Source organism: Xenopus tropicalis, chromosome 8 (assembly GCF_000004195.4).
Source record: "Xenopus tropicalis strain Nigerian chromosome 8, UCB_Xtro_10.0, whole genome shotgun sequence".
NCBI lineage: Eukaryota > Metazoa > Chordata > Amphibia > Anura > Pipidae > Xenopus > Xenopus tropicalis.
The window spans coordinates 141,421,841-141,446,881 of NC_030684.2; the positions used below are offsets into that span (position 1 = coordinate 141,421,841).

A 25,041-nucleotide genomic window follows, 5' to 3' on the forward strand; every position below is an offset into this window, starting at 1 on the left:
TTTATTACACATTAGTCATTAATGCCCCTCAATTTTTGCCCCCCCATGATTCCTATCCAAGGGCCCCGCCATGCTTATTACGCACTTAGTTACCAGTGTTTACCCTACGGCTCAGGCCTCACTTGGCAAACAAGGCTAAAAATACAGTAATGATTAAACTACATTTCCCAGAATGCTCAGGGTGATGTTTGTAAACTGAGCCTTTTTTTTTTTTTGCTGCCTGAGCAGAACCCAGAGAGGGGGAGGAGGAGGGCGGCCCAGGTGTGCGTGTGTGAATATCAATACAGGTACAGCGTGTTCCGTACCAGACGAGATAGGCAGGTTTGACTTCATTCCCAGGGCATGCTGGGTAACTTTCCTTAGTTATCAGTTATTTGTGGCATTCACTAGTCCCATCCACACAGGCGGCTGCACGGTGCAGAGACGGCAATTGTGCCCCCCGTTATATTCCACCAACCAGAGGTTTCACTGCCCAACGTCCAACTACGGCAGCCCGGGCAGTCCAAGCTTCCTTAGCAAGGTAAGTCTGATTTCCTGTATTCTCCAACTAAAGCAACAGGGCCTGCTGGGTAATTGTGGCAACAATCACCCCGCTATAGTTCCAGGGGTACCCAGGGCACAAATAAGCACTCACCCCAAATCCCCCCCTAACTGGCCTTCAGGCTGGGCCCCCTTAGCCCATAACAAGGTTACAGATATATAGAAGCATTGGGGTAACAGTCACCCTGCTATAGTTCCAGGGGTACCCAGGGCACAAATAAGCACTCACCCCAAATCCCCCCCTAACTGGCCTTCAGGCTGGGCCCCCTTAGCCCATAACAAGGTTACAGATATATAGAAACATTGGGGTAACAGTCACCCTGCTATAGTTCCAGGGGTACCCAGGGTACAAATAAGCACTCACCCCAAATCCCCCCTAACTGGCCTTCAGGCTGGGCCCCCTTAGCCCATAACAAGGTTACAGATATATAGAAACATTGGGGTAACACTCACCCTGCTATAGTTCCAGGGGTACCCAGGGCACAAATAAGCACTCACCCCAAATCCCCCCCTAACTGGCCTTCAGGCTGGGCCCCCTTAGCCCATAACAAGGTTACAGATATATAGAAACATTGGGGTAACAGTCACCCCGCTATAGTTCCAGGGGTACCCAGGGCACAAATAAGCACTCACCCCAAATCCCCCCCTAACTGGCCTTCAGGCTGGGCCCCCTTAGCCCATAACAAGGTTACAGATATATAGAAACATTGGGGTAACAGTCACCCTGCTATAGTTCCAGGGGTACCCAGGGCACAAATAAGCACTCACCCCAAATCTCCTTTTACATAACTGGGTCACTTTCTCTAATATAAAGCCATTTAATACACCTACTGTTCAAGCTCCGATCTGATTGGCTGCTGATTTCCCTATATGAGTATTGTGTAAATGCCCGGCCACGTGGAAGGAACATGTACACGGTACTATAAATAGCTTTATGGCCATGTACATCCCATAATGATCCACTGGTTCAGTGTTGCTGTGAACTCATTCTCCCAGAATGCTCAGCAGCAAGAGACCGATTCTTTCCAGCAGTGCTGTAAATGCAAGTGAATTGAGAAACGCCACCAATTCAGACTGACAATCTCTGCCGTAAAGCAAGATGGGGCTGCCGTATTTATTTTTTTATGGCCAACTCTGCTGGGAGTCGGTTCCGCAATATCCTTCGCTCTTTAACCTGAGGCTCAGCTGGAGTCCCCGTCTGTCATAACAAGGGAGGTGGGAGGGGCCAGTGCTGACAGGGTGTCAAGGGTTAAGGGCTTCAACTTTGCCCTTGAGATAAGAATAGGCTGATATTGCTGGGGATGTTAACCCTTTGGCGCCCGCTGAGGGGGGCGGGGTTGGCACCGGGAGTTAGGGAGGGTTTAATATTAAACCCAGGTAATGGTCATTATGCACATTACCCAGCACCCATTGCACCCCAACTCAAGCGGGAGCTGCCCTGTTTCTCTTTTGCACAGACTGTAACATAATAGTGCCCTCTAGTGGCCAGGTTAGCAATGCCTGTATCTCCTGGTCAGTGTAATGTCCCTGCTACTGTGTCTCGGCTTTACAGATAAGGAGGAGTTTAATAGATGAGAGACAGATAGGGATCAGGCTGGAGCAGTGGGATAAACACCCCCTGTGTGGGCACTGCCCCCACCCCCTGGGCCATAACAACAGCACCCCCTAACCCCCCGTTATTCAAACCTTTGCGCAGCGCCGGCCCCCGTCCTCCCATAGGTCTAAAGTGCAAATTCCGTCCCCTGTCAGAGAGCGCTGCCCCCCCCCCCCCCCCCGGGGCAGGAGGAAAGGGACACATTTAGCCTCAGACTGTCAGCGGTTCTGGATATTCCTCAGATCCAAGGGTGATGCGCTGCCAAGAGGTGAGCCCCCCAGCCCCCCACAGACCCACAGCCCCCCAGCCCCCCACTGCCAGTCTCTGCCCCTTACAGACCCACTGTCATTCATCCTTCTACCCTTCCCGGGCCCAAAACAGTGTTTGCTAGAGACATTCTGTGCCAAAGTGCTGGAAATATCCCAGATACGGCTACTAACTGGGCTACTAACTGGGCTACTAACTGAGCTTTGTGACCCCTACATTAACCAGCCATCTATCAATCCATCTATCTATCTATCTATCTATCTATCTATCTATCTATCTATCTATCTATCTATCTATCTATCTATCATCTACCCAGTGTATCTATCTATCTATCTATCTATCTATCATCTACCCAGTGTATCTATCTATCTATCTATCTATCTATCTATCTATCTATCTATCTATCTATCTATCATCTACCCAGTGTATCTATCTATCAATCTATCTATCATCTACCCAGTGTATCTATCTATCTATCTATCTATCTATCATCTACCCAGTGTATCTATCTATCAATCTATCTATCTATCATCTACCCAGTGTATCTATCTATCTATCTATCTATCTATCATCTAACTATCTATCTATCATCTACCCAGTGTATCTATCTATCTATCTATCTATCTATCTATCTATCTATCATCTAACTATCTATTTATCATCTACCCAGTGTATCTATCTATCTATCTGTCACACACAGTGCTACAATAATTGCCCCACCCTCACTTACCCTGCCCCCCCAAGCCGCATTGTGCAACCTCTCCCATCCGCTGCCTAAATGGCTGCTCCCACTCATTGTACTTTGGGGCAAATTCTTAGTATTGTGTCACCTACAGCCAGCGAGTAGGGGCAAGTCAGCCTGTGCCACTCCTGCCCTACCCCTTCCGCTCCTGTAGGGGGTGTGAGGCAATGTGCCCTCGGAATCTCTTCAGATCCAGCCTTAGAGGGGGCAAGGGGCACTCAGGGGTTGGACCCCTACGTTCCTATAGAGGTTCTGTGAAGGTCCAGCATTCCCTGTATAACTCAGCCTGCAGCCTTGTGCCTTTATATGGGGGGCACAGAACCCCTCAGTGACTGCTAATATCCTTATCATTTACAGTAGGGGGTACATTATCCCTTATAATACATGAGTGATACTCAGAGTTCCCTGTATAACTCAGCCTGCAGCCTTGTGCCTTTATATGGGGGGCACAGAACCCCTCAGTGACTGCTAATATCCTTATCATTTACAGTAGGGGGTACATTATCCCTTATAATACATGAGTGATACTCAGAGTTCCCTGTATAACTCAGCCTGCAGCCTTGTGCCTTTATATGGGGGGCACAGAACCCCTCAGTGACTGCTAATATCCTTATCATTTACAGTAGGGGGTACATTATCCCTTATAATACATGAGTGATACTCAGAGTTCCCTGTATAACTCAGCCTGCAGCCTTGTGCCTTTATATGGGCACAGAACCCCTCAGTGACTGCTAATATCCTTATCATTTACAGTAGGGGGTACATTATCCCTTATAATACATGAGTGATACTCAGAGTTCCCTGTATAACTCAGCCTGCAGCCTTGTGCCTTTATATGGGGGGCACAGAACCCCTCAGTGACTGCTAATATCCTTATCATTTACAGTAGGGGGTACATTATCCCTTATAATACATGAGTGATACTCAGAGTTCCCTGTATAACTCAGCCTGCAGCCTTGTGCCTTTATATGGGGGGCACAGAACCCCTCAGTGACTGCTAATATCCTTATCATTTACAGTAGGGGGTACATTATCCCTTATAATACATGAGTGATACTCAGAGTTCCCTGTATAACTCAGCCTGCAGCCTTGTGCCTTTATATGGGGGGCACAGAACCCCTCAGTGACTGCTAATATCCTTATCATTTACAGTAGGGGGTACATTATCCCTTATAATACATGAGTGATACTCAGAGTTCCCTGTATAACTCAGCCTGCAGCCTTGTGCCTTTATATGGGCACAGAACCCCTCAGTGACTGCTAATATCCTTATCATTTACAGTAGGGGGTACATTATCCCTTATAATACATGAGTGATACTCAGAGTTCCCTGTATAACTCAGCCTGCAGCCTTGTGCCTTTATATGGGGGGCACAGAACCCCTCAGTGACTGCTAATATCCTTATCATTTACAGCAGGGGGTACATTACCCTGTATAATACACATTGCATCAGAGTTGCATCACACTCCCAGGTGGGCGGGGCCGTTAGTATATATATAATTGTGGGTAATTAGTGATGGAGGCTAATGATTACAAAACACGGGAGGTTATTATGTAAGACAGTAAGTAGCTGTAACAGATATTTATCCCGTGCAGATTTATTACATCTTTACGGTAACTATTAGTAGGTTATAGAACTGCCTATTCCAAGCAACTTTACAATTGGTCTTCATTATTTGTTTCTTATAGTTTTTGATCTATTTGCCTTTTTCTTCTGTTTCAAATGGGGGTCACTGACCCCGGCAGCCAAACCCTATTGCTCTGTGAGGCTCCAGTTTTATTGTTATTGTTACTTTTTATTCCTTATCTTTCTATTCAGCCCCTCCCCTATTCATATACCAGCCTCTCATTTGAACCACTGCCTGGTTGCTAAGGTTAACAAAACCCTAGCAACCAGCTAAAGATGATCTATCTATCTATTTACCTATCTATTATCTATCTATCTATCTATCTATTATATATCTATCTACCTATCTATTATCTATCTATCTATCTATCTATTATCTATCTATCTATCTACCTATCTATCTATTATCTATCTATCTATCTATCTATCTATATATCTATCTACCTATCTATTATCTATCTATCTATCTATCATCTATTATCTATCTATCTATCTATCTATCATCTATTATCTATCTATCTATTATCTATCGATCTAATATCTATCTATCTATCTATCTACCCATTATCTATCTATCTATTTATCTATCTATTTATCTATCTATCTATCAATCTATCTATCTATCTATCTATCATCTATTATCTATCTATCTATTATCTATCGATCTATTATCTATCTATCTATCTATCTACCTATCTATTATCTATCTATCTATCATCTATCTATCTATCTATCTATCATCTATCTATCAATCTATCTATCTATCATTATATATCTATCTATCTATTATCTATCTATCTATCATCTATCTATCTATCTATCATCTATCTATCTATCTATCTATCTATCTATCATTATATATCTATCTATCTATTATCTATCTATCTATCTATCTATCATCTATCTATCTATCTATCATCTATTATCTATCTATTATCTATCGATCTATTATCTATCTATCTATCTATCTACCTATCTATTATCTATCTATCTACCTATCTATCTATCTATCTATCTATCTATCATCTATCTATCTATCTATCTATCATTATATATCTATCTATCTATCATCTATCTATCTATCTATCTATCTATCTATCTATCATCTATTATCTATCTATTATCTATCGATCTATTATCTATCTATCTATCTATCTACCTATCTATTATCTATCTATCTATCATCTATCTATCTATCTATCACTATATATCTATCTATCTATCTATCATCTATCTATCTATCTATCTATCTATCTACCTATCTATCTATCTATCTATCTATCATCTATCTATCTATCTATTATCTATCTATCTATCTACCTATCTATCTATCTATCATTATATATCTATCTATTATCTATCTATTATCTACCTACCTACCTACCTACCTACCTATCTCTAATAGGCTGTACTTGGCCAGGGCCTGTCTGTTTGGCACTAACGTGGGGCAATAGCGGGAGAATAATAATAACAATATCAGTACGAGGGTTTCCTAGAAGTCCCGCTGACACCACATTCCAGGTAACAGGTAATGAGGGCGGAGCCTCCCCGTCTCGCCATGTTTATATCTAGGACATTGCATCTTGGGAAGTTGCGGGTTTATCTCCCCTTTAAAGCCCGGCTGGCATTGCTGCCCCCTTTCTAGGCATAGGGTGGTCTGTTCTGTTCTGGGAATTATTTAAGTTGGGGGGGTTGAACCTGATACAGGCGAGTCTTGTTTCCAAGAGCAACAGTACTTGCCCCACCATATCCTTGCAGAGCTTGCCTGGGGGTTGAGTTACCTGTCCCTGTGTATTGGAAGCTGCGGTTGATCAGTACAGAGTGTTCCCATGGTAGAAACACCATAGAAACACCCTGCTGGGGGCCCCGTTACAGTCCAGCGAGCAGCACAGTCTGTTCCCCAAACAAATACAAACGCGGGGGGGGGGGGCCACACACAAACGCCCCCGCCCTATCTGCCCTCGCTCGGCTGAGCCGGCACTCACACACAACTGTAAATAATTGACATATTTCTCCCTGGGACACCGGGTTTATAGACAGAGCTGGAAATGTCAGGCCTTGGAACGTTCTAGAACATCCCGGTTGCCCTTTAACCCTTACCCTTCACCCAGAGGGAGAGAAAATGCCACACTAAGCAACTTCTGTCCTTGGTTATCGCCAAGGTAATTGCTACCGGGGAGCGGCATCGGTCTATTTATAGTCACTGCTGGTTCCGACTCCTGAAACAAAGACCTGCCTTCTGCTACAATGTTTCAAGAGTCGGAACAGACGCTGCTTTATACAGGGTTCTGCGTGTAACATGTATAATAACATGTACATTCTTTGTTGCTATGGGAAAGTTCCCCTTTAAAGCATACATGTGCTGCTTCTACTTCCTTCCTGGCAATGGGCAGCAGTTCTGTCTTGCTTTACGGCAGGGATTTTAGATATACATTTAGGAATCCTGCTACTAGGCAGGCAGATATCTATTGGTCAGGTCTGGGGCCCTCCATAGGCCTGCTCTATGGCCCAATCACTGGCCCTACATGGCCCCGGGCCCTCGGATTCATCTTAATGGGGTTGTTCACCTATCCCCAGCAGCTATCTGGTTGCTAGGGTACACATTACCTTAGCAACCAGGGAGTGGTTTGGCAAATGAATAGGAGAGGGGCTGAATAGAAAGATAAGGAATAAAAAGTAACAATAAAACTGGAGCCTCACAGAGCAATAGGGTTTGGCTGCCGGGGTCAGTGACCCCCATTTGAAAGCTGGGAAGAGGCCAAAGAAGAAGGCAAAAACTTTAAGAAATAAATAATGAAGACCAATTGAAAAGTTGCTAAGAATTGGCCGTTCTATTACATACTAAAACTTAAACGAACTTTTTGGTCTTCGTTTTTTGCAGTTTTTCAGTTATTTAGCTTTTTTGTTCTGCAGCTCTCCGGTTTGGAATTTAAAGAGCTAGCTGGTTGCTAGGGGTTTGTTTACCTTAGCAACCAGGCAGTGGTTCAAATGAGAGACGGGAATATGAATAGGGGAGGGGCTGAATAGAAAGATAAGGTAATAAAGAATAACAGTAACAATAAAACTGGAGCCTCACAGAGCAATAGGGTTTGGCTGCCGGGGTCAGATATACTGTTGCTAGGGCTCAAATTACCTTAGCAACCAGGTAGCAGTTTGAATGAGTGACTGGTATATGAATAGGGGAGGGGCTGAATAGAAAGATAAGGAATAAAAAGTAACAATAACAATAAAACTGGAGCCTCACAGAGCAATAGGGTTTGGCTGCCGGGGTCAGTGACCCCCATTTGAAACAGACCAATTGGAAAGTTGCTTAGAATAGGCAGTTCTTTAATGTACTAAAGGTTAACTTAAAGGTGAACCACCCCTAACATAATCAACTAGACTTGCCGGTTGCCATCATCACTGACCCTAGCAACAATATTGCACTCCAAAAAAACGTATGGGTAGGTTAGTGGATAAAACTGACTGAATTGACCGACAGATGGGGGAGGGGTATTTAATATTGTATAGGAACGGAAACTTGTCTGTATTTGTTGTTCTTTATCCAAAATTGTCATTAAGTACAACATATAAATAATTACTGCTGGGGGGGTGGGGGCTAATCCTCTTTATTGCAATATTGTTCAGGAACATCTTAGTTATTATAAATAATATACAGAGAGCAAGTGGGAGTGACTTACACACTCGGGAGCCAAGAGAGAGCTGAGTAATATGCTAGTATAGTACAGCTTACTGTGTGCCCAGAACATTCCTTCTCTGTATATTTGTATTTATACATATGGGTAGGAGGTGCCATAGTGTTTCCCTTAGACAGTACAGTATGGGGGTACAGCTTATTGTGTGCCCAGAACATTCCTTCTCTGTATATTTGTATTTATACATATGGGTAGGGGGTGCCATAGTGTTTCCCTTAGACAGTACAGTATGGGGGTACAGCTTATTGTGTGCCCAGAACATTCCTTCTCTGTATATTTGTATTTATACATATGGGTTGGGGTGCCATAGTGTTTCCCTTAGACAGTACAGTATGGGGGTACAACTTATTGTGTGCCCAGAACATTCCTTCTCTGTATATTTGTATTTATACATATGGGTAGGAGGTGCCATAGTGTTTCCCTTAGACAGTACAGTATGGGGGTACAGCTTATTGTGTGCCCAGAACATTCCTTCTCTGTATATTTGTATTTATACATATGGGTAGGGGGTGCCATAGTGTTTCCCTTAGACAGTACAGTATGGGGGTACAGCTTATTGTGTGCCCAGAACATTCCTTCTCTGTATATTTGTATTTATACATATGGGTAGGGGGTGCCATAGTGTTTCCCTTAGACAGTACAGTATGAGGGTACAGCTTATTGTGTGCCCAGAACATTCCTTCTCTGTATATTTGTATTTATACATATGGGTAGGGGGTGCCATATTGTTTCCCTTAGACAGTACAGTATGGGGGTACAGCTTATTATGTGCCCAGAACATTCCTTCTCTGTATATTTGTATTTGTACATATGGGTAGGGGGTGCCATAGTGTTTCCCTTAGACAGTACAGTATGGGGGTACAGCTTATTGTGTGCCCAGAACATTCCTTCTCTGTATATTTGTATTTATACATATGGGTAGGGGGTGCCATAGTGTTTCAGACAGTACAGTATGGGGGTACAGCTTATTGTGTGCCCAGAACATTCCTTCTCTGTATATTTGTATTTATACATATGGGTAGGAGGTGCCATAGTGTTTCAGACAGTACAGTATGGGGGTACAGCTTATTGTGTGCCCAGAACATTCCTTCTCTGTATATTTGTATTTATACATATGGGTAGGAGGTGCCATAGTGTTTCCTTAGACAGTACAGTATGGGGGTACAGCTTATTGTGTGCTCAGAACATTCCTTCTCTGTATATTTGTATTTATACATATGGGTAGGGGGTGCCATAGTGTTTCCCTTAGACAGTACAGTATGAGGGTACAGCTTATTGTGTGCCCAGAACATTCCTTCTCTGTATATTTGTATTTATACATATGGGTAGGGGGTGCCATAGTGTTTCCCTTAGACAGTACAGTATGGGGGTACAGCTTATTGTGTGCCCAGAACATTCCCTCTCTGTATATTTGTATTTATACATATGGGAGGGAGGTGCCATAGTGTTTCCCTTAGACAGTACAGTATGGGGGTACAGCTTATTGTGTGCCCAGAACATTCCCTCTCTGTATATTTGTATTTATACATATGGGTAGGGGGTGCCATAGTGTTTCCCTTAGACAGTACAGTATGGGGGTACAGCTTATTGTGTGCCCGGAACATTCCTTCTCTGTATATTTGTATTTATACATATGGGTAGGGGTGCCATAGTGTTCCCTTAGACAGTACAGTATGGGGGTACAGCTTATTGTGTGCCAGAACATTCCTTCTCTGTATATTTGTATTTATACATATGGGTAGGGGGTGCCATAGTGTTTCCCTTAGACAGTACAGTATGGGGGTACAGCTTATTGTGTGCCCAGAACATTCCTTCTCTGTATATTTGTATTTATACATATGGGTAGGGGGTGCCATAGTGTTTCCCTTAGACAGTACAGTATGGGGGTACAGCTTATTGTGTGCCCAGAACATTCCTTCTCTGTATATTTGTATTTATACATATGGGTAGGGGGTGCCATAGTGTTTCAGACAGTACAGTATGGGAATAGCATTTACTGTACAGAACATTCCGTCCTTATGTGCTTATCTAGTTACTGGGTGAGAGTAGAAGTCGGTCAGTAGATCAAAGGTACTAGAGAAGACAAGTTAAACCAGAGTCACTGGGGGGGGGGGGGTAAGTCACATTCAGACCAATCAGGAAGTTGCTGTAAGTACAAGTTACCTAACAGGGACAGACACAATGAAACCGAGGGGGAAGGATTTCACTGTTTTATTGTCAGTTCCAGTGAGGGTTGCTACCCCCCCCCCCCCCCACGGCTGGTTGCTAGGGGCGCTGACCCCACTCAGGGGCTTGATGATAGGAGGAATCTCCTATTCGCATCAGTTTCTTCCCCCATTAGATTGATGCAGGCTATAAATAAAATAACACAACTCATAAAAGGTTTATGCTCGCTGCGAATCCATTGTATCCGGCGGAGCAGGCAATGGGACGGCTCTTACTCTCCGACTGTCGCGCCGCCAGCTTGATAAATCCCATAAGTGACGCCGTAAATTCCCTGAGTCAGATGATTTGCAGAGAAGGGGCTTCCTGGGGGTAACTACAAACATGGGGCCAGAGCGCCCCCCATAGGTTCCACCAAACATCGGCCAACAAGCACTAATATAAGACTATGGGGGGTTTAGACCCTTTTTGTGGGACTTAAGGCAGAGACTGGGGGCAGTTCATAGGGGTAATGGCACACCGGGGGCAGTTGACAGGGGTAATGGCACACCGGGGGCAGTTCATAGGGGTAATGGCACACCGGGGGCAGTTCATAGGGGTAATGGCACACCGGGGGCAGTTCATAGGGGTAATGGCACACCGGGGGCAGTTCATAGGGGTATGGCACACCGGGGGCAGTTCATAGGGGTAATGGCACACCGGGGGCAGTTCATAGGGGTAATGGCACACTGGGGGCAGTTCATAGGGGTAATGGCACACCGGGGGCAGTTCATAGGGGTAATGGCACACCGGGGGCAGTTCATAGGGGTAATGGCACACCGGGGGCAGTTCATAGGGGTAATGGCACACTGGGGGCAGTTCATAAGGGTAATGGCACACTGGGGGCAGTTCATAAGGGTAATGGCACACTGGGGGCAGTTCATAAGGGTAATGGCACACTGGGGGCAGTTCATAGGGGTAATTGCACACTGGGGGCAGTTCATAGGGGTAAGACAAGGAACACATAGGGCATTGAGCAGGTCTGCATAGGTCTCTGTTATGATTCAATGCTGAACCATACAGTCTATTTGATTTTAGTTGCCGTGGTCAGTGACCGTGACAACCTGATCAATGTTCGGCTGTAGGCAGGAAAAGGAAAGAACAGGAATGTCAATAATTTTTCAAAAGGAATAATAAAGACCAACTGAAACGTTGTTTAAAATTGGCCCATCTAGCCAGAAAATTTATTTTAAAAAAAGTCATTCTGGCCAATAGGAATCTGTATTTGTACAGCAGTTACTGACTATGCCGTCTCTATCACCTACTTTGCTCTCTCATTGGCCAGATGAATGGCGTCGATATAGACCTGCGCATCACCCAGCCGGACTGGACCCCCACCATGTACTCTCTGTTTGAGGACGACAGCAGCAGCAGCGCGGGGTCACCCAACACCCCCACATTCAGCCTGAAGGCCAGCGAGAGTGAGGACAATGACCCCGATACAGAAGAGAAGCTGTGCAGTGTGTGTGGGGACAAAGCCAACGGCTACCACTTCCACGTCCTGACCTGCGAGGGCTGCAAAGGGTTCTTCAGGTGAAGCCTGGGGTCGGGTTTTGGATCATTTGCTAAATATAAGGCCTGCAGTACCAACATTCACCAGAGGGGGGACAATGCTTATATCAACATAGAGTGACAGTACCAACATTAGCCAGAGAGGGGATAATGCTTATATCAACATAGAGTCGCAGTACCAACATTAGCCAGAGAGGGGGCAATGCTTATATCAACATAGAGTCGCAGTAACGCTAACAGCCAGAGAGGGGGCAATGCTTATACCAACATAGAGTCGCAGTAACGCTAACAGCCAGAGAGGGGGCAATGCTTATATCAACATAGAGCCGCAGTACCGCTAACAGCCAGAGAGGGGCAATGCTTATACCAACATAGAGCCGCAGTACCGCTAACAGCCAGAGAGGGGCAATGCTTATATCAACATAGAGCCGCAGTACCGCTAACAGCCAGAGAGGGGGCAATGCTTATATCAACATAGAGCCGCAGTACCGCTAACAGCCAGAGAGGGGGCAATGCTTATATCAACATAGAGCCGCAGTACCGCTAACAGCCAGAGAGGGGCAATGCTTATATCAACATAGAGTCGCAGTAACGCTAACAGCCAGAGAGGGGGCAATGCTTATACCAACATAGAGCCGCAGTACTGCTAACGGCCAGAGAGGGGCAATGTTTATATCAACATAGAGTGACAGTACCAATATTAGCCAGAGAGGGGGCAATGCTTATATCAACATAGAGCCGCAGTACCGCTAACAGCCAGAGAGGGGCAATGCTTATACCAACATAGAGCCGCAGTACCGCTAACAGCCAGAGAGGGGCAATGCTTATATCAACATAGAGCCGCAGTACCGCTAACAGCCAGAGAGGGGGCAATGCTTATATCAACATAGAGCCGCAGTACCGCTAACAGCCAGAGAGGGGGCAATGCTTATATCAACATAGAGCCGCAGTACCGCTAACAGCCAGAGAGGGGCAATGCTTATATCAACATAGAGTCGCAGTAACGCTAACAGCCAGAGAGGGGGCAATGCTTATACCAACATAGAGTGACAGTACCAATATTAGCCAGAGAGGGGGCAATGCTTATATCAACATAGAGTCACAGTACCAACATTAGCCAGAGAGGGGGCAATGCTTATATCAACATAGAGCCGCAGTACCGCTAATGGCCAGAGAGGGGCAATGCTTATACCAACATAGAGCCGCAGTACCGCTAACGGCCAGAGAGGGGCAATGCTTATACCAATCATAGAGCCTGCAGTACCGCTATACGGAGCCAGATAGGGGGCAATGCTTATTATCAACATATGCAGGCCAGTACCGCTAACTTAGCCAGAGAGGGGAATGCTTATACCAAATAGAGTCCGGCACGTAACTGCTAACGCAGAGAGGGCATGCTTAATCAAACATAGAGTGTAACAGTACCACATATTAGCCAAGAGGGGGCAATTGCTTATATCAAGCATAGAGTCCAAGTACCAACACTAGGCCAGAGAGGGGGGCAATTGCTATATCAACATGTAGAGTCACAGACCAACATTAGCCAGAGAGGGATGCAATGCTTATAATCACATAGCAGCCGCAGTAACCGCAACTTGCCAGAGGGCAATGCTTCTACCAACATAGAGCCGCCAGTACCGCTAACAACCAGAGGAGGGCTAATGTCTTATACCACATGAGAGCCCGCATTAGCCCGCTAACAGCCAGAGAGTGGGCAATGCTATATCAACTCATAGAGCCGCAGTACGCTAACAGCCAGAGAGGGCAATGCTTTATACCAAACATAGAGCCGCAGTATCCTGCTAACGCGGCCAGAGAGGGGCAATGCTTGATATCAACATAGAGTGACAGTACAATATTGCCCGAAGAGGGGGCCAATGCTTATATCAACAAGATCCAATACAACATTGCCAGAGGGGCATATGATTATAGTCAACATAGAGTCAACAGTACCGTGTGTTTTGTCCGTTGTGCTGTAAGCATTAGCCAGAGAGGGAGCAATGCTTAATCACATAGAGCCGCAGTCACGCTAACGGCCAGAGAGGGCAATTGCTTATACCAACATAGAGCCCATAGCGCTAACAGCCAGAGAGGGGCACTTGCTTATATCAACATTAGAGCGCAGGTACCGCTAACAGGCCAGAAGAGGGGCAATGCTGTATCCAACATGAGAGCCGCAGTATCTGCTAAACGGCCAGAGAGGGCATGCTTATATCAAACATAGAGCGATTCAGTACTAAATTAGCCAGAGAGTGGCCAATGCTTATATCAACATAGAGTCGCAGTACCCGCTAACAGCTCAGAGAGGGGCAATGCTTATACTCAGCATTAGAGCCGCTGTACCGCTAACTGGCCAGGAGGGGCATGCTTATACCAACATAGAGTCGCATACCGCTACCCACAGCAGAGGGGGCAATGCTTAACCCAACATAAGCCGCAGTACCGCTAACGAGCCAGAAGGGGCAGTGCTAACCATACATAAGAGCCGCGTACCGCTAACAGCCATAGAGGGGGCATGCTTAACCCACATAAGGCCCAGTACCGCTAACACCAGAGAGGGACAGTGCTTATACCACGATAGGAGCGCGGCTAGTACCGCTAAACAGCCAGAGCGGGGAATGCTTATACCAACATAGGCCGCAGTACTCCGCTAAACAGCCTTAAGAGGGGGCAATGCTTATATCCAAACCTAGAGCCCGCAGTACCGCTTAACAGCCAGAGAGGGGGCAATGCTAACAACATAAGAGCCGTCAGTAGCCGGCTAACAGTCCAAGAGGGGGCAATGCTTATACCAACATAGAGCCGCAGTACCGCTAACAGCCAGAGAGGGGGATACAATCTGTCACCAGTAGGTGGCACTGTACAACTATATCATTTCCTTTACTCAATAGGCCAGTTTTTGGAATTCTATTCCAGGATAATTCTATCGAGCCCTGTAGCCCGTGGGATCCGCACCTTTCAGCTGGAAAGTGTAGTTGAACAACACCCCGATGTAATGCATGTTCTCTCCTCTCCCCGCAGGCGTTCCGTCAGCAAAGGCCTACACTTTACCTGCCCCTTCACCCGTTCCTGCCCCATTACCAAAGCCAAGCGGCGGCGCTGCCAGGCCTGCAGGCTACACAAGTGCTTCTCTGTGGGGATGAGGAAAGACAGTAAGTGCACTCTGAGCCCATTAACTCACTGACCGTGTAACCCCGCGCATCCTGCCCGTGTAAAGCCGCAGAGCACTGTATACCACGGGCTAATAGCCCCCCCCATTGCCCGATCCATCTAAACATGGGAATCGATCGCAGCCCCCCCCCATGTCCCAGAAGTCTTTGCTGCCAGGCATCATGCAAGCCAAGGGTTTCCAGTTATGTAAGGCGCTACCTGCCCCAGGGTGGGGTAAAAAAACCAAAAGGATGATGTCATCAAAGAAGCCAGTGGGGCCCTAGAAAGCTTTTGGGGGGCACATTCCAGGCTTTAATGCTCCTGAAAATACTGGAATAAATCTATAAATAGGCTCAGCCCTCATCCCACCCCCCCTTCCTCGCTCCCCCCTCCCACACTCTTCCTCGCCCCCCCCCACTGGTCCTATGCAGCTTCAATACCCTCACCACCGGGATAATCTGAAAGTGAGGAAGAGTGGCGGGTACCCCCAAACCTGATCCAACGCAGGCATGGTGACCCCTCTGCTGCCACATTACAGACTACACTAATTCCCTTCCAACCCCCCCCCCTTTAAATATTCAACTTCCACAATGGATCTGATAGTATGAAGGGATAAATCCTGCCGGGGGTGTGAAGTGCTGAGGTACTGAGGCCCCACAGAGCAACGGAGTGCCCTGCTGTTTATCTGCAACAGAAGTAGTGCCACTTCCCACACCCGACAGTTTCATTAGCCCAATGGAATTCATTTCCTGGACAGGCCACTTTTTGCTCTGGGAACTGAGAGGTTAAATGCCATAAATGAGTCCCGGTCGCTTGTTTAATTAAGGAATGAATCAGGGCGGCTGATTGGTTATTGAGCAGCGGGGGCAAATGGCAGAGCAGATCAATGGGTTCCTTCAGCGGCAGCTGCATTTGTATCACTGGTACTGAGAGGGAGAGTGTGAGTGAGACTGGCCGCAGAGTTGAAGGTGTGAGTGAGACTGGCTGTAAAAAACCATGATGAGTGTGAAGTTGAACTGGTGCAGAGTGAGTGTGATGAGACTGGCGCAAGTGAGCTGTGAGTGAGACTGGTGCAGGAGTGGAGTGTGGAGTGAGACTGCGCAGAGTGAGTGTGATGAGCTTGCGCAGAGTGAGTGTATAAGTGGCACTGGCGCGAGTGAGTGTAGTGAGACTGCCAGAGTGAGTGGAGTGAGAAATGGCGCAGATGATGTGAGTGAGACTGGCGCAGAGGATTAGTGAGACTGGCGCAGAGTGAGTGTGAGGAGATGGCGCAGGTGATGTGTGAGTGAGACTGGCGGCAGAGTGAGTGTAAGTGAGACTGGCGCAGAGTGAGTGTAAGTGAGACTGGCGCAGAGTGAGTGTGAGTGAGACTGGCGCAGAGTGAGTGTGAGTGAGACTGGCGCAGAGTGAGTGTGAGTGAGACTGGCGCAGAGTGAGTGTGAGTGAGACTGGCGCAGAGTGAGTGTGAGTGAGAATGCGACAGAGTGAGTGTGAGACTGGTTGCAGAGTGAGTGTGAGTGAGACTGTACTGAAGGGACAGGTGATGAACTGGCAAGTGATGTGAGTGAGACTGGTACTGAGAGGTGAGAGTGTGAGTGAGAACTGATGCAGGTGAGTGTGGCGTTAGCACCTTGGTACGAGAGGACAAGTGTGAGTGAGACTGGCGCAGAGTGAGTGTGAGTGAGACTGGTGCAGAGTGAGTGTGAGTGAGACTGGTACTGAGAGGGAGAGTGTGAGTGAGACTGATGCAGAGTGAGTGTGAGTGCTTGCAGGTGGTGTTAGTGAGCGCTGGTCCCCCCGAGTCATGTGGTGAGACCTGGTTGCAGGAGTGAGTGTGAGTGAGATGGCCAGAGTGAGTGTGAGTGAGACTGGCGTCAGGAGTGTTGATTGAGACTGGCACAGAGTGATTGTGAGTGAGCTGCGCAGAGTAGTGTAAGTGAAGACTGCGCAGAGTGAGTGTGATGACTGCGCAGAGTAGTGTAAGTGAGACTGGCGCAGAGTGAGTGTGAGTGAGAAACTGGCGGCCAGATTGGAGTTGAGTTAGACCTGGCGGCAGAGTGCGTTGGTGAGACTGGTGCGAGTGAGTGTAGTGAGACTGTACTGAGAGGGACAGTGTGAGTGAACGTGCAGAGTGATGTGAGTGAGACTGGGTACTTGAGAGGAGAGTGTGAGTGAGACTGATGCAGAGTGAGTGTGAGTGAGACTGGTACTTGGAAGGGACATGTGAGTGAGACTGGCGGCATGAGTGAGTGTGTAGTGAGACTGGTGCAGAGTGAGTGTATGAGACTGGTACCGAGAGGGTAAGTGTAGTGAGACTGATGCAGAGTGAGTGTGGGAGACTGGTGCAATGGAAGTGAGTGTGAGTGAAGGCTGCCGAGTGAGTGTGAGTGAGCTGCCGAGTCAGTGTGAGTGAGACGCAGATGAGTGTGAGTGAGACTGGCCGCAGTGAGTGTGAGTGAGACTGGCACAGAGTGAGTGTGAGTGGAACTGGCCAGAGTGAAGTTGAAGTGAGACTGGCCGAGTGAGGTGACTGAGCAGAGTGGGGTGAGTGAGACTGTGGCCCGGAAGTGAGTGTGTATTAGCCTATGCAGAGTGGAGTGTGATAAGACGGCCGGTAGTCGATTGAGTGAGACTGGCGCAGAGTAAATGTGAGTGAGTACCTGTGCTAGAGTGAGTGTGAGTGAGGCTGGACATGAGTGAGTGTGAGTGAGACTGGTGCAGAGTGAGTGTGAGTAAGACTTGCGCAGAGTGAGTGTGAGTGAGACTGGCCGGAAGTGATGTGAGTGAGACTGGCCGATGTGATTGTGAGTGAGACTCTGGCACGGAAAAATGATGGACGATGCATAGTGGTGTGGAGTGAGACTGGCCGAGTGATGTTGAGTGAGACTGATGCAGAGTGGTGTGAGTGAGACTTGGCCGAGTGAGTGTGAGTGAGACTGATGCAGAGTGAGTGTGAGTAAGACTGGCCGGAGTGAGTGAGTGAGACTGGCGCAGAGTATTGTGAGTGAGACTGGTGCAGAGTGAGTGTGAGTGGCGGACAATGAGTGTGAGTGAACTGGTCGAGTGAGTGTGGTAAGACTGGCCGAGTGAGTGAGACTGGCGCAGAGTAAGTGTGTAGTGAGACGGGTGCAGAGTAGTGTGAGTGAGGCTGCACGAGTGTAGTGTGAGTGAGACTGGTGCAGAGTGATGTGATGAAGACTGGTACCTGATAGGGAGAGTGTGAGTGAGACTGGTGCAGAGTGAGTGTGAGTGAGACTGGTACTGAGAGGGAGAGTGTGAGTGAGACTGATGCAGAGTGAGTGTGAGTGAGACTGGTGCAGAGTGAGTGTGAGTGAGGCTGGCCGGAGTCAGTGTGAGTGAGACTGGTGCAGAGTGAGTGTGAGTGAGACTGGCCAGAGTGAGTGTGAGTGAGACTTGGCCACAGTGAGTGTGAGTGCACATGGCACAGAGATGAGTGTGAGTGAGAAACTGGCCAAGAGTGAGTTGAGTGACTGCCGCAGTGGAGGTGACTGATGCCCCACGAGTCGGGTGTGAGTGAGGACTGGCCGGAGTAGTGTGAGTGAGACTGATGCATGATGAGTGGAAGTAAGACTGGCCGGAGTGCCAGTGAGTGAGACTGGCGCAGAGTAAGTGTGAGTGAGACTGGTGCAGAGTGAGTGTGAGTGAGGCTGGACAGAGTGAGTGTGAGTGAGACTGGTGCAGAGTGAGTGTGAGTAAGACTGGCCGGAGTGAGTGAGACTGGCGCTGAGTAAGTGTGAGTGAGACTGTGCAGAGTGAGTGTGAGTGAGGCTGGACAAGCTGGTGTGAGCTGGAACGACGGCGCAGAGTGAGTGTGAGTGAGCTGGACAGAGTGGAGTGTGGTGAACTGCGCAAGATTGATGTGATGAGGCTGGACAGAGTGAGTGTGAGTGAGACTGGGCAGAGTGAGTGTGAGTGAGACTGGTCAGAGTGAGTGTGAGTGAGGCTGGACAGAGTGAGTGTGAGTGAGACTGGTGCAGAGTGAGTTGTGAGTGAGGCTGGAACAGGAGTGAGTGTGAGTGAGACTGGGCAGAGTGAGTGTGAGTGAGAGCCCAATTACGGCATCCAACAAGAGGGAAGCGCTAGAGGCCTCGCCTGACGGCAGTGCTGCGCCGGTGCGTGACAGTAACCCACTGTTTGGTACCCTAGTGATAATGAGTGAGCAAGCACTGGCGGAGCGCCGGGCCCTGCGGAGCAGGAAGAAGCAGGAGCGGCAGAGCAGGAGGGAGCCGGGGCCCGCGCTGGGGGCACTAACGGAGGAGCAGTTGCAGTTGGTCTCCCTTCTCTCTGAGGCGCAACTCAAGCACTTCGACCCCACTCTCTCCAACTTCAAGCATTACCGGGTGAGCTCTCGGGGGATCCACTAGATCCACTTATGGGGCAAATGTGTTTCCCAAACTCCGACACTCCTTAGGCCGCCTCTGTTTGGGGTTTGTCTTTATTTAGTCATGAACTCCCCAGGTCCTGCCCTGTAGTGTAGGGAAAAGCTCCCTGGCAACAATACAAGGAAGGCACAGGGAGTACCTCCCTCAGGCTCCTCCCCCTAAAAGCCTGGCACCCATCCGCAGGCCTGTTACACATTAGCCCCAGTGTGCCCTTTGGTACTGCCCCACTGGAACTGCCCCACTGGTACTGCCCCACTGGTACTGCCCCTTGTGTTATTGTCATTTCAAAGGTCTGTAGAATCTATATGTAAATATACAGAGAAGGAATGTTCTGGGCACACAATAAGCTGTACCCCCATACTGTACTGTCTAAGGGAAACACTATGGCACCTCCTACCCAATGTATAAATACAATATACAGAGAAGGAATGTTCTTGGGCACACAAATAAGCTTACCCATACTGTACTTGTCTAAGGAACACTGATAGCACTCCTACCCATAATGTATAAATACAATATACCAGAGAGGGAATGTTCTGGGCACACAATAAGCTGTACCCCATACTGTACGTCTAAGAAACACATGGCACCTCCTACCCAATATATATAATACAAATATATACAGAGGAAGGAATGTTCTGGGCACACAATAACTTACCCCATACTGTACTGTCTAATGGGACACTATGCACCTCCTCCCATAATGTATAGATACAATATATACAGAAGGGAATGTTCTGGGTCACCATAGCTGTACCACCCATACTGTACTGTCCTAAGGAAACACTATGGCACCCCATACCCATATGGATACGAATAACAATATACAGAGAGGGATTTCTGGGCACAGCAATACTTACCCGATATCTGTACTGCTAAGGGGAAACACTATGCACCTTCCTACCCAATATGTTATAAATACATAAATATACAGAGAAGGAATGTTCTGGGCACACAAAAGCTGTACCCCCATACTGTCAACTGTTCTAAGGGAAACACTATGGCACCCGCCTACCATATGTATAGAAAAAATATACAGAGAAAGGAATGTTCGGCACACAATAAGCTGTACCCCCGTATTACTTCTGTCCTAAGGAAACTAGTTCACCCCTAGCCCATAGTAAAATACAAATATACAGAGAAGGAATTGTTCTGGGCACACAATAACCTGACCCCATATGTCTCTAGGAAACACTATGGCACCTTCCTCCCATATGTATAATACAATATACAGAAGGGAATGTTCTGGCACACAATGCTGTACCCCCATACTGTACTGTTAAGGAAGACACTATGGCACACCCTTACCCATAAATGTATAATACAAATATAATCAGAGAAGAATGTTCTTGGGCACACAATACTGTACACCATACTGTAGCTGTCTAAGGAAACACTTGGACCCCCTACGCCATATGTATAAATTAACAAATATATCAGAAAGGAATGTTCTGTGGCATCAAATAAGCTGTACTCCCCATAACTGTACTGTCTGAAGGAAACACTATGGCATCCCCTACCCATAGTATCAAATCAAATATAGAGAAGGAATCGTTCTGGGCAACAAATAACTGACCCATACTGTACTGTCTACAGGGAAACATATGGGACCCTACCCATTATGGTATACAATACAATATATCAGAGAAGGGAATTTTGCTGGGCACAATAAGCTGTACCCCCATACTGTCTGTCTAAGGAAACACTATGGCACTCTCCCATATGTATATTAATACAAAATATAGCCGAGAAGGATTTCTGGGCAACACAAAAGCCGTTGTACCCCATACTGTAACTGTCTAAGGGAAACACTATGCACCCCCTAACCCATATGTTATAATTTAAACACCATATACAGAAAGTGAATGTTCTGGGCAACACAATAATCCTGTACCCCCATAACTGTACTGTCTAAAGGAAACACTCATGGCACCCTACCCATATGTATAACATACAACATATAACCAGAGAAGGAATGTTCTGGGGCACACACAATACGCTGTAACCCATACTGTATGTCTAAGGGAAACATAATGGCCACCGCCTACCCATTATGTATAAATACAAATATATCAGAGAGGGAATGTTCTGGCACCAATAAGCTGTACCTCTGCCATCACTGTTACTGTCTAGGAACACTAATGGCACCCCCTATCCATATGTTAATACAAATATAACCGCGAAGGAATGAGTCTGGGCACACAATAATGCTGTACCCCATACTGTACTGTCTAAGGGAAGCACTATGGTCACTCCTACCCCATATGTTATAAATTACAAATAGTACAGAGAGGGAATGTTCTGGTGCACACGATAATCTGACCTGTCCAACGTACTGTCTAAAGGGAAACACTATGGCACCGTCCTACCCATATGTTATAAATAACAAATAGACAACGAGAAGGAATGTTCTGGGCCACAAATAAGAGCTGTACCCCCATTCATCTGTATCTGTTCCTAATGGGAAACACTATGGCACCTCCTACCCATCAGTATATAATCCAAATATTCAAGAAGCGAATGTCTGGCACATCAATAAGCTGTACCCCCATATGTGCGTCTAAGGGAAACACTAATGGCACCCCCCTAAACCTCATATGTAATAGAATAAAATATAGAGAGAAGAATGGTTCTGGGCACATCAATAATCGTACCGCCATCACTGTAACTGTCTAAGGGAATGACACTATGCACCCCCTACCATTATTATGAAATACAAAATACAAAAGAAGGCATGTTCTGGGCACGACATAAGCTGTACCCCATACTGTATCTGTCTAGGGAAAACATGATGCACCCCCTACCATATGTATAAATACACAATACGTACAGAGAGGGAATGTTCTGGCACCAATAAGCTGTACCCCCATACTGTAACTGTCTAAGGGAAATCACTATGGCCTTCCTCTACCCTATGTATAAATATCAAATAATACAGAAGAGGAATGTTTCTGGCGCACAGCCCATAAGCTGTACCTCCCATACTGTATCTGTCTAAGGGCATAACACTATTGGCACCCCCTACCCATATTGTATGAAATACAAATATTACCAGAGAAGGAATGTTCTGGGCACACAATAATCTGTACCCCATAACTGTACTGTCTCTAAGGGAACACTATGCACTCCCTACCATATGTATAAATACAAAATATATACAGAGGGAAATGTTCGCACAACTGGTGGGAACTTTATTATCACGGGGAGGTACGTTGGTTGATGAGAACGGGGAAAAAGCTGAAATTTTGAACTCTTATTTTTCATCTGTCTATACATCTGAGGAGCCGGATAATGAAGGCTTCCCTTTTTAATATGCCCAGTGCTAGTAAATTTAGCTACTGACGCATGGGTCACTCAGGAGGAAATTCAAAAGAGACTTGAACATGTAAAGGTAAACAAAGGTCTCAGGGCCGGATGGGATTCATCCCAGGGTATTAAATGAGCTGAGCGCTGTGATTGCCAACCTCTTCACATAATTTTTCAGGATTCGTTGAGGTTTGGCATGGTGCCGAGAGACTGGCGGATTGCTAATGTGGTGCCGTTATTTAAAAAGGGATCTCGTTCTCAGCCTGAAAAACTATAGGCCTGTTAGTCTGACATCAGTAGTAGGAAAACTTCTGGAAGGGGTAATAAGGGATAGGATAGTTGAATACATTGCAGTTCACAATACTATTAGTTTGTGCCACATGGTTTTATGGGTAACAGATCTTGCCAGACTAATTTAGTTGCCTTTTATGAGGAGGTGAGCAGGAACCTCGATGCTGGAATGGCAGTTGATGTCATCTACTTGGACTTTGCTAAAGCGTTTGATACAGTACCGCACAGAAGGTTAATGATCAAATTGAGGAATATTGGCCTAGAACATAATATTTGTAATTGGATAGAGAACTGGCTGAAGGATAGAGTACAAAGAGTGGGGTAAATGGAACATTTTCTAATTGGGCCAGTGTGGTTAGTGGGTACCGCAGGGGTCAGTCCTTGGGCCTTTGCTTTTTAACTTGTTTATTAATGCCCTGGAGGGGGGCATAGAGAGTACTGTTTCTATTTTTGCTAATGACACTAAATTGTGCAAAACTATAAGTTCCATGCAGGATGTGCCGCTTTGCAGAGCGATTTGACAAAATTAGATAACTGGGCAGCAAACTGGAAAATGAGGTTCAATGTTGATAAGTGCAAAGTTATGCACTTTGGTAGAAATAATATAAACGCAAACTATCTACTGAATGGGAGTGTGTTGGGGGCATCCTTAATGGAGAAGGATCTAGGGGTTTTTGTAGATCACAAGTTGTCTAATTCCAGGCAGTGTCATTCTGTGGCTACTAAAGCAAATAAAGTGCTGTCTTGTATAAAAAAGGGCATTGACTCAAGGGGTGAGAACATATTTTTGCCGCTTTATAGGTCCCTGGTAAGGCCTCACCTTGAGTATGGGGGGCAGTAACAGTGAGTATGGGGGCAGTGACAGTGAGTATGGGGGCAGTTTTGGGCTCCAGTCCTTAAGAAGGATATTAATGAGCTGGAGAGAGTGCAGAGACTGCAACTAAACTGGTAAAGGGGATGGAAGATTTAAGCTATGAGGTTAGACTGTCGAGGTTGGGGTTGTTTTCTCTGGAAAAGAGGCGCTTGCGAGGGGACATGATTACTCTGTACAAGTACATTAGAGGGGATTATAGGCAGTTGGGGGATGTTCTTTTTTCCCATAAAAACAATCAGCGCACCAGAGGTCACCCCTTTAGATTAGAGGAAAGGAGTTTCCATTTGAAGCAGCGTAGGGGGTTCCTCACGGTGAGGGCAGTGAGGTTGGGGAATGCCCTTCCTAGTGATGGGGTAATGGCAGACTCTGTTAATGCCTATAAGAGGGGCCTGGATGAGTTTTTGAACAAGCAGAATATCCAAGGCTATTGTGATACTAATATCTACAGTTAGTATTACTGGTTGTATATATATAGTTTATGTATGTGAGTGTATAGATTGGTTAGTATAGGTTGTGTGCTGGGTTTACTCGGATGGGTTGAACTTGATGGACAATGGTCTTTTTTCAACCCTATGTAACTATGTAACTATGTAACTATGTAACAATAAACTGTACCCCCATACTGTACTGTCTAAGGGAAACACTATGGCACCCCCTACCCATATGTATAAATACAAATATACAGAGAAGGAATGTTCTGGGCACACAATAAGCTGTACCCCCATACTGTACTGTCTAAGGGAAACACTATGGCACCTCCCTCCCATATGTATAAATACAAATATACAGAGAAGGAATGTTCTGGGCACACAATAAGCTGTACCCCCATACTGTACT

The 25,041-nt window shown here is 46.4% G+C and overlaps 1 protein-coding gene across 2 annotated transcripts in view; it reads left to right on the forward strand.

The window, feature by feature from the left end:
* Nucleotides 1-230: 230 nt before the first annotated feature.
* The window catches only part of nr1i3 (nuclear receptor subfamily 1 group I member 3), a 31,969-nt gene continuing 7,158 nt past the window's right edge, over nt 231-25,041 (forward strand). Inside the window, exons 1-5 of one of the 2 annotated variants that reach the window (XM_031891477.1) lie at nt 231-287; nt 405-520; nt 11,954-12,201; nt 15,202-15,332; nt 19,498-19,691. In XM_031891477.1, the coding sequence (XP_031747337.1) occupies nt 11,954-12,201; nt 15,202-15,332; nt 19,498-19,691 (573 nt within the window). In that variant the 5' untranslated portion in view covers nt 231-287; nt 405-520. Of the gene's footprint in view, nt 288-404; nt 521-2,310; nt 2,403-11,953; nt 12,202-15,201; nt 15,333-19,497; nt 19,692-25,041 lie in introns of those variants that run through there. The other variant, XM_031891476.1, reaches the window with a different exon arrangement.